We start from the raw sequence: 11,358 nt of genomic DNA, 5'->3' as shown, positions 1-11,358 counted from the left end.
GAATTAGGGCGCTTAATATTTAAATATTATGGGTAGTCAGGGTATGTTTACTAAATTAATACCTACTTTTTACGTTATGTATAATTACGGGTTAAAATAATATAGGTACTCCACAAAATAATATAGACTAAGTAGGTATATTGTTCAGGTCGGTCGCATTCCATAAAAGAGTACCTATTCTACATTACTGGACGAAATGGATGAATTATATTCTGGTCTTAACTAGTTAAATTTCGTGAAACGACCATATACAAAAATAAATTTATTAACTTACTTCCAATATACCCTCAGTTTTGATCCACATTTACTATAATAAATTCTTAACTTTCTAATAAAATAAAATTAAACTTCAAGTCACTTAAAACATGTTGCAATAATTTATATAATTCTTTGACATGTACAATATCCAAAGCATTTTTGTCACCATACCGTTGCTAGGGCAACGCCTTGACCCAAATACAGGTGTTCAAAACCTTTTTCTCTGTTTTTTCATTTGCGAAAATCAAACGTACGAAAATAACTGAAAATTTACGCATCCGTGCCACTAGCATAGAACTGATCAAACACATTAAAAAGTAATATTGTGTAAATATCGATTAATGCAGAAATTATTTTGAACATAATATAAACTTGATGAACGGCTTATTTTCATCATTTTTCCAAGTGCATATACATTGGCGATTGGCGTATCCAATGAGCAATTTGCAGCAAAACTGTGGTGCATTTACACATTCTCGCGAATAGCAAGGTGATTTATGATTAACGATGCGAATAACGAACAAGCATGATTGTATAAACAGTGCACTCGCTATTTGCCTTGATATTCGCGTATTCATATTCGGTTTTTGAACGTAATCAAAGGGAAGAAGAATATGCGAACAACATAGAGTATTTGTGTAAATTCACCGTTAGATTTTATGGTTCGCAAGCTAAACACGCATGTCATTATATTATCTAATGTCAGTAGTCATTGTCAACCTGAGTTGTCAACAAATTCAAAAACAATCAATAGACGCCGCAAAAATAGGTTAATATTGAAGATCTTTGTAAAGAATATAATTTTAAAACATAATCGTGAATTAATAAAAGGATTTAAGTGCAATAATGTCGGACATCGAGGAACCAGCAGCAAAGATGTCGAAACTAGACGTATGTTTTAATAACATTTTATACATTCCATCATTTATCGATTAAGTTTAAAATAGTTATATTAAATTGATAAATATTATGATTTCAAATAATACTAAAAAAGTAAAGTTTCTTGGCTATTGGGATATGGCTGATGCATTATTCATACATGTGTTTCACTGATCGATTTTTCTTAAAGAACAAGTAGCCTTCTGTGTCCTTTGAATAATACTAGAGGCTGTTATTCCTTTAATTATTGAATTATGGACGAAAATGTTTCCAAATGCTATTATTTTCAAATTGTTCAACCTAGTAGCAAAGAACTTAAAGAATTTGGAGTACATTTCTGTATCAAACTCAAATTTTTATTTCTCCAACTAATCTAGTTTTAGAAGCACTTTTGAAATTCCAAAGTCAAATTCAAAATTAATTTATTTTTCACAATTTTTTACAAACTGAACAACTTCGACTTTGTAATAAATACAAATTATTTACCATTTTAAACAAATTATACATCGATTAGTAGAGTTTTTAAGAACTCTGTAGTAGCTCTTTTAATCAGTAAACTCTAGTGGTTCCATGAACTATTACATGTTAATATATAAGTTATATGAAAAATAGTAAATACCTTGTGTTCTTTTTACTTAGGGCCGATTTTTCAATCCTTGCTTATAATTTATCCGTCCAATAAAGTATTACACGAAAAAAAAAATGTCACCTGTAAACTGTCATATACGGACAATTAGAATACATTTTTGAAATGGTAGTTTAACCCATTGAGGCCCGAACGGCCAGATCCGACCGCAACTCAATAGATTTTCTATTTTATCTGTGATTCCGGGGCCTGATGGATTAATATGTTATTCGATGAATAAGTTTTAACCAAGGATTGAAAAATCAGCCCTTAATAAAATAATAATGACCATGTTGTTACTGTGAATTAATTTGTATGTCATGTAAATATAGTTATGTAAGATACTGCATGCATTAGATTTTAAGTTTTAACCATTGCACATATTATTTGTTTCATGTCTTCATATGAACATCGTTTTCATCTATTAAAGTGAACGATCAATCTATTTAAAAAATGTGTGCGTGTAGGTACTAGTGTACACACGTAAGAAGTGAAACTTCTTTAGGACCTTATTTTTCAAAAAATAATTTACTATATGCAACTTTACAGAAATACGTCGAATCACGCGTGGTAGGGATAAGAAAAAGATGGCGCGTAACAGAAAAATGTTACACTAAATTTTTTTCCAACCCCGATAAAGAAGTTTCACTTCAAAAATACACAGTATAATTTAATATCTGTTGAGAATTACTAAAGTGCCGAATATGCAGTTTGCAAGGGAATATAGTATGGGCGTGGCTTCTCTGAATAAGGGTCCAAGTTGTATAGTTATTCCATAACTCCAGTCTGCATCGAGCAGACATGGATCTAAAGTTTATTTTTAATAATTAAATGTAGTTTTAAAGTTAATTTGTTTTTTTTTGGGCCTTCAACTGTAGACGTCATGATTTGAGTTTATCTTTAAGAAAATATAAGCCAAATATATACAAAATGTTTATGATATGAATGGATGTGTTATTTCAGGGTACAGAGCCTGGTATTGAAGAAGAGTTAGATGAGGGTCAGGAAGAATGGTTAAGTGAAGGCTTGCTTACTGACGATGATGGTAATATGGTAAGTGCAATATGCCTTTATTTATTTATTTTATTTATTTAGCCTACTATTTTACCAAATAAATATTTTCAACAAAGTATATACCTAGGTACATATGACAGAATTATTAAATTAAATCTCTAATTTGTTTCGTGGCCTCCCCCAACTCCTAGTTTTGACCTTTATTAAGAAATCTTTAATTAAATGCCTGGTTCACATTTTTCCAGTCTAATGATTAAATTCATACACTTATATACGCGTTGCAGTTATAACATTTAAATGCAAATGTTTTTGGATGGATCCTATCACTTAATTGGATTAATCTAAACTGGGTTATTCATGATTATTACACTGTGTGTGTTCATAAGAATGTTTAAATGATACACTACTATATTACTGGAGTTTCTCTTTATGTAGTATTTTTTCTTCATTTTTAATGATCTGATGAATTTTAATGATTTGGTGATGAACATCTGATCCATATTTAAAAGCACAATGGAAAATAATTTTATTGTTTGTTTATCGCAAAGAAAAAGTTATAATAAATAGTCCTTTTTACCTTTTAATCTTTTGCTTGTAACGTTTAATTAAAATTATATTTACACAGCAAGAAGAACGTCTAGACAACACGGCGAGCCACGACGGTACATTGTCGAGTCTGGACGCAGACCACGTGGCTGATGAGGAGCAGCATCAGACGGAGGATATCGAACAGGCTCTAGGGGATATGGAGAATAGTATGGTGAGATTAATTTTGCTTTTTAAGCTATTGCATAGCTTCTATCGCGGGCCTTGAGCGCGGGGACCGAATCCAGAAATTCCGTAACGAAAAAACCTCACGCTCCCCACTCCGACGGGCTCGGAGGTGTGGCTTGAAGGCATAGCATGCAATAGCTTTACCGCGGCAGTCCCCGAGTGACACACGTCTTATATTTTTTTAATTTTTTCTTACTTATGTGATATAATATCATCTTCAAATACTTGACAACAGAAAATTTTTCGAACTCATAACTTGTTACATGAAAGAAAAACACCTTTGTCCTATATCTTCTTGATTAGATGTGTGAATAATTTTAGAGATTATAAGAATTCGTAAGCATAGAACTGAGATGAGGTCCTGGGTTCGATTCCTGGTGGTGATGAAGAAAAAACTGTCTCGGTCTGGCAGGATACAGAAAAATCGATCAGTGAAACAGATGTATGCGTAATGCATCTGCCCCTTACCCCACTAGGGGATACGGGAAATCACTTTTATGTTCATTGTTTATATTCCTTGTATTATTTTTTTCAGACAGAACAACAAAATGGCGCCGATACATTTTTCGCGGGAAAGACGAACAATGAAGACGCGAAAGGGGAAAGTGAATTGGACGAGTCTATGAAACAGTCGGACGATGATGGACATGATACTGATGAATTATTGGTATGTTTTGAAGGGAAACTTCTTTAGGCGCGTTGAGAGTAAAATTTCAACGTCACGTTGCATGGCAATAAGTGGCAATACCGTCACGTCATGGAGTAAGGCGGCGATTTTTTTATCTTTGTATCTTGTCAAAAAAGTTTCACTTCTGACACGTGTGCCCAGCATACACGCTCTTTTTTTATAATACTGTTGTATTTAGGTATTATAAAAAATCTGTTTGTTACCCACGGTTTTACCCGCATTGCTCCGCTCCTATTGGTCTTAAACCTACCTGCCAAAGGGGCAATATTGGAATTGACTCCTTAATTGTGATGTGTATAGGCAAGTAGGGGCAAGAACAACTGAAATTGCTCCTACCTCCGTGCAACCGAGATTCTGCAGGGGCAATATTAGAATTGGCCCCTAAATTGGCTCCTTAAATGTGATGTGTATTGTGTATAGGCAAGCAGGGGCAATTTAGAGAACAGTTGAAATTGCTCCAAATGCCATACAAGTGAGATTCTGTATTTTGTATGCTTAAATATTTTAAAGTACGCAACGGATTTCAATGCGGTTTTTTTTAATAGATAGAGATTGAAGAGGAAGGTTTATAAGTATAATTTATTACGTCATAGATACAGCGGGCGAAGCCGCGGGTGGAAAGCTAGTTCATATACAATGTAATATTTTATTATTTCATCAAATTTTCAGAGAATGCTCGGCGAAGACGATCACAACGGTAAAGTTAAAGCGGTGAAGAAAAAAATGGAGATTCTAAAGAAGGAAGAATCGACTGATGATGATGAAGAACAAATGTTCCGTGTAAGTTTTAGCAAATAAAATAAATAAATAAATATTATAGGACATTATTACACAAATCGACCTAGTCCCACAGTAAGCAATTAAGGCTTGTGTTGTGGGTACTAGACGACGATAAATATAATATTTTATAAATACATATATAGATAACACCCAGACCCAAGAACAAATAATTGAGTTCATCACACAAATATTTGCCCTGACCGGGGATCGAACCCGGGACCGTCGGCTCAGTAGGTAGTTACTTTACCACTGCGCCAACCGCGTCGTCAAATACTTGTGTATTGAAAAAGTTTATTTACTTACTAGCTTTCCGCCTGCGGCTTCGCCCGCGTTTTCAAAGAAAAACCCGCATAGTTCCCGTTCCCGTGGGATTTCCGGGCAACCTAGCCTATGTTGCTCAGTGAAGATGCAGCTTTCTAATGGTGAAATAATTTTTGAAATCGGTCCAGTAGTTTATGCGTGAAAACTATACATACATACATACATAATTACAAACCTCCTTTATAATATTAGTATAGATATTTTTTGTAGGAATTTCCTATTTCCTATCCTACTAATATTATAAATGCGAAAGTTTGTGAGGATGTGTTTGTGTTTGTTACTCTTTCACGCAAATACTACTGAACCGATTACAATGAAATTAAGCACACATATAGAGGATAACTTGAATTAACACATAGGATAGGTTTTATCCCGGGAACTCTAATCGCACGGGAACGGGAACTATGCGAGGTTTTCTCTGAAAACGCGGGCGAAGCCGCGGACGGAAAGCTAGTTTAAATAATTCTAGATTATTATTGAGAAAAAACATACGTCGTCTATATTTTTTATTTATTTATACACTAGCAATGCCCTGCGGTTTCACCCGCATAGATAGCGATATCGTTACAGTGAAAAGTCTACTATAGGTCGGACTATAGGTTTAATTTTTAATCACATGAAAATCACCGTGGGTTATGTCGGATTCCTACCAACCAAAACCCCACTGTGTTCCATCAAGACGCATATTGGTAGAATTCCTCCGTGACCGCACTACGGCCTGCTCATTGTATTGAACAGTATACCTACTATTTTCTGTAGATTGACACTTTTAAAAATTCGTTATATCTTTTGAATGGAATATCCAATTCTTTTCATTTAAAAAGTATTTTGCTGGTATTGAAACAGTCTATAATAAAACATCATTTAATGGGATAAGGATTAATATAATATGTGTATGGGTAACATGGTTTGATTACTGTCGGCACTTCTATTTACTTTGAAAACGTAAAAAAGTTGTTGTAGTAACATAACTACTGAAGATGGACATATGGTATCGCGGACTTTCTTGTAGATATTGATCCATTCTATAATACCGTAGAACATTTTTTTGTTCTATCTTCAATAGATTCCGCAGCGCACGCGATGACAGCATTTTTATTGAGGATTTTTTTACACCTTGGGTTATATTATTGCATTTTTGGTAAGGATCTCTAATTTTTTTGAAAATGCAATATAGCCTATGTTGCTCAGTAAAGATGCAGCTTTCTAATGGTGAAAGAATTTTTGAAATCGGTCCAGTAGTTTTTGCGTGAAAACCATACATACATACATACTTACAAACTTTTCCTCTTTATAATATTAGTATAGATGTCTATTAAATAAAATAGTTTTTATAAATTATTTACTTGTTTCCAGGGTGCGAACATAAGAAAATTAAAAGTTGCCAAGAATGTACTAATGAAAAAGCCGCCAACGAAAGCGGAGCCCGAAGACATGAGTGACGAGGATAGCTTTATGGTGAGTTCCATGAGAGTGAGGGAGACAAAACATAATATGTCATGTTCATACTAGTGTTTTTGTTTTTTTCTTATGTAAAACTAGTGTTCCGCCCCGGCTTCGCACGTGGTACATTTTTAGTATCCTATGTTCTTCTCCTGGCTTTAAACTATATCCCTGCCAATTTTCAGCTAAATCGGTTCAGCCGTTCTTGAGTTATAAGTGGAGTAACTAACACGACTTTGTTTTATATATATAGATTTTGCCTGTATGACCGGGGTAAACTCAAAAATTACTACTTGCATTTACTTCAAATTTTGTACAGAAATAGCTTGAAACCTAAGAAAGGACATAGGATAGGTATGGGAATTGTGCGGGTTTTTCTTTGACTATGCAGGCAAAGCCGCTGGCGCAAAGCTAGTAAATGAAATAAAATATTTATTTATTGTATTGACTGACTGGCCGGTTGGCTTGGTTGGTAGTGGCACTGCCTTCCAAGAGGTAATGGGTTCGATTCCCACCCAGGGCACTATTTGTGTGATGAACATAGATGTTTGTTCTGTGTCTGGGTGTTAATTATCTATATAAGTATTTATTTAAAATTATATATTATAATTATATATGTATGTTTATCAGCCATCTGGTTTCTATAACGCAAGCGAAAGCTTAGTATGGGATCAGATCGTGACGTGTGTGAAATTTGTCCGAAATATTTATTTATTTATTATTTACTAGCTTTCCGCCCGCGGCTTCGCCCGCGTTTTCAGAGAAAAACCCGTTCCCGTAGGATTTCCGGGATAAAACCTATCCTATGTCCTTTCTCGGGTATCAAAATAATTATATCTATACCAAATTTCATGCAAATTGGTTCAGTAGTTAAGGCGTGATTGAGTAACAGACAGACAGAGTTACTTTCGCATTTATAATATTAGTATGTATTTATTATTTCAGTCTTCAGACGAAGCGGCGACAGTTAAAAGAATATTCGGTGTGAACAGGCTTAATAATGTCGCGTCTAAAAGTACGACGAAATCTGGAGTCATCAGACCAACTATAACCGTCACTAAGAAAGTCGTCACCGTTGATAGATCGGGAGGTAAGAAAGAAAGATAATATTTGTTGGTATAAAAAAGATAGGAAAGATGATATTTCGTAAGTAGTAAAAGAAAGTAGTTACGTTGATAGATCTGCAGGTAAGAAAGAAATTAAGTCTTTTTTTAGTATAAAAAAGAGCGTGAGGCCAAGCCTACGTGTCAGAAGTGAAACTTTGACAAGATTCAAAGCTACCATAATCGTGGCCACGGTGACGTGACGGTATTGCCATAACGCGACCTTGAAATTTTACTCTAAACGCGCCTTAACAAATTTCACTTGAATAATAAAGAAAGAATATATGTTAGTAGTGTAAAAAATAAGGCTGCCCTTGTTGGTAGATATGACTGCCTCCTTGGTATAGTGACGCGTGAACGTAACACCGAGGGGTCATGTGTTCGATTCCCGGTGGAGACGAAGAAAAAAAACATGTCTCGGTCTGGCAGGACACAGAAGGCTGATCACCTACTTGTCCCTAAAGAAAATCGATCAGTGAAACAGATGTATGTATAATGCATCTGCCCCTTACCCCACTAGGGGACATGGGACTTCACTTTTTGTTGGTAGATATGGAGGTAAGAATGAAAGAGAGATGCCAATTTGCAGTTCTGAAAATTTGAAGGTGCCTTGTAAGTCTCTTATTAAAAACTAGCGGTCCGCCCCGGCTTCGCCCGTGGTACATGTTTACGTTTTCTATCCATAAAAACCATCCTCGTACTTCAAGGAATATTATAAAAAAAGAATTCACGAAATCGGTTCAGCCGTTCTTGAGTTATGCGCTTACCAACACCATTTTGCGATTTATGTTTAATAAAAATATAATTTATATTTATTTATTTTACAGACAAACCCGAATTGAAGAGCATAAAGCAAGAGGCACCAGAGACACACGTGAAAACGGAAGACGTTGAACAGTTCTATGAAGAATTCCTGGACGAAGATTTTGATGAGGTAAATAGATTATTTCCTTTAATAATAAAAATCTCTATATAGTGATCTATCAACGCACAGCCCAAACCACTGGACGTATCGGGCTGAAATTTGGCATGCAGGTAGATGTTAGGACGTAGGCATCCGCTAAGAAAGGATTTCCCGAAATTCTTGCGGGAACGGGGAAAAACGGGGATGCACATACAAAGTCGTGGGCGGAAGCTAGTATAAAATAAAAGTTATTTATTGAGCTTCCTTATAAGTTATTATAGCATATTTTTATAAAGATATTAACATTCCGCCCGCGGCTTCGCCCGCTTTGTCTAAAACCTAATCATCACTACATAGTATAAAACAAAGTCGCTTTCTCTGTCCCTATGTCCCTATGTAAATCTTTAAAACTCCGCAACGGATTTTGATGCGGTTTGTTTTAATAGATAGAGTGGTTCTCGCGGAAGGTTTTAGTATATTATTTATTAGGTTTTAGATAAAGCTAGTCCATACTAATATTATAAATGCGAAAGTAACTCTGTTTGTCTGTCTTTTACTCAATCACGCCTAAACTACTGAACCAATTTTCATGAAATTTGGTATGGAGATATTTTGATACCCGAGAAAGGACATAGGCTACTTTTTATCCCGGGAAAATGACGCATTCCCGGAAATCCCACGGGAACGGGAACTATGCGGGTTTTTTTTGACTGCGCGGTCGAATCCGCGGGCGGAAACCTAGTTTAATATACATTATATTTTCAGGAAACAGTTATGGAAGCGATGAAAGAAAATAAACAAGACATTATGAAGCCAGAGGAAATGGACGAAGAAGTGCCGTCCGATTGTGATTCTAATTCAGACGATGATTCTTTGTATGATGTATGTATTTTTGTTTGTATGTTTGGGTTGAGCTTGGAAATGGCTTGGCTGTTCTTGAATATTGCTTTTCTTAAAGTTTAAATTTGTTTTTCGGAGTGAAGAGTTTGAATGATGTAATACACTGACACTGCTTGTTTTAAAATGATTTTTTTTTTCAAAAGTTGAATGCTTTATTATTTCTTAGAGATACTGGTAATTTTTTGTTTTAGTATTTTTTACTGAACCAAAAAAAATGTAAAGAATCAAATGAATCCAGTAGAAATTTAGTTAAAGTAGGTACCAATGTCAAAGAAACTTTTTGATTACTAAATGGAAAATAAAATGAGGCTGGAACACAATACACAATATCATTTGGTTACATAAAACTCAAACTCAAACATTTATTTATTCAATTAGACTTCTTCGAGAAGCACTTTTGAAACGTCATTACATATTTTTAACATTTACCACCGATTCGGAAAGCAGTATCTATGGAGAAGAATCGGCAAGAAACTCCATAACATAGTATATCTCTCTTTAAATAAAATACTGTACCGTTTTTGATGATGTTCCCATTTCCAGGACTTCCCATCATCTGATTCTGATGATATGGACGAGTGGTTCACTTTGGACATAAGAGACGAAAGGGCTGGAGATTATATACCTTTATTAGGTATGTATATGTATATTTTTTTTCTGTACCTAATCTATACTTGTTTGAATTATAAAGCTGAAGGGTTTGCTTGTTTGAACGCGTTAATCTCAGGAACTACTGGTCCGATTTGAAAATATATTTCGGTGTTAGATAGCCCATTTATCGAGGAAAGTTATAGGCTATATATCATCACGCTACGACCAACAGGAGCGGAGCAATGCGGGTGAAACCGCGGGGCACAGCTAGTGTAATATTTTAAATTTTTTTGAAGTGAAGCTTCTTTAGGCGCGTTGAGAGTAAAATTTCAAGGTCGCGTCATGGCAATACCGTCACGTCATGGTCCATGGAGTAAGGCGACGATTTTGGTATCTTTGAAACTTGCAAAAGAAGTTTTTTTTTTAATTGTTCACGGGCAAGTGTACTCAATATTTTCATAAATATTTTACAGGTTCAAAAGCTCACAAATTACTGACCGAGGAAAAGGAAAAAGTCGCAGCGCGGATAGCGTACCTCCGAGAGAGTTTATCAGCGCTGACTAACAGCGGGAAGCAGCAAGCTGAACAGCTGAGAAAGGCGACTGCGACACTTGCTGAACTAGACGCCACTTTGAAGGCTTCGTGATTAAATATATATCAATAAAAATGTTTTTTTCTGTGAAATTCTCATGTGAATGAGGTTTTTCAGTCACTAACTATAATCAGCCAAAAAAAATGTTGTGCGGTTTTATGAAACCACGGTAAAAGTGAAACTGTTCGAACGGTTCCGAACACTGCTTTGTGTAGCGCATGTCGCGTGACGGTCGGCTGCCGAGTAGGTATACCTACTGCCGCGATACACGCGACATGCGCTACACAGACCAAACAGTTTGAGACGATGTAATAAAAGTTTCACTTTAAAATATCCAAATAACGCTCTATTGCGACGAAACAGAAAGACAAACATACTTTCGTATTTAAAAAAAGTAGTATAACACTTCAAAAAGCCTATAAATTACTTATAAAGGATAACAGACTTTGGAGAGTTTATCAGCACTGACTCACAGCGGGAAGCAGC

The 11,358-nt window shown here is 35.3% G+C and overlaps 1 protein-coding gene across 1 annotated transcript; it reads left to right on the top strand.

Annotated features, from left to right (window-relative positions):
• Positions 1-972: 972 nt before the first annotated feature.
• LOC149896136 (uncharacterized) lies at positions 973-10,950 on the top strand. The gene is made up of 11 exons (XM_090117999.1): positions 973-1,149; positions 2,726-2,815; positions 3,402-3,536; positions 4,086-4,217; positions 4,908-5,018; positions 6,696-6,797; positions 7,728-7,872; positions 8,713-8,819; positions 9,555-9,671; positions 10,233-10,323; positions 10,754-10,950. Exons 1-11 carry the CDS (start codon positions 1,105-1,107, stop codon positions 10,924-10,926), a joined length of 1,248 nt encoding a protein of 415 aa, XP_089974125.1. The 5' UTR covers positions 973-1,104; the 3' UTR covers positions 10,927-10,950.
• The last annotated feature ends 408 nt before the right edge of the window (positions 10,951-11,358 follow it).

This window comes from Colias eurytheme, chromosome 29, assembly GCF_061535395.1.
Source record: "Colias eurytheme isolate Ceu_HAF_F1 chromosome 29, ilColEury1 Martin Lab GWU primary, whole genome shotgun sequence".
Taxonomy (NCBI): domain Eukaryota; kingdom Metazoa; phylum Arthropoda; class Insecta; order Lepidoptera; family Pieridae; genus Colias; species Colias eurytheme.
The sequence above is the reverse complement of the archived record's forward strand: the minus strand, read 5'-3'. Positions and strand labels throughout refer to the sequence as shown.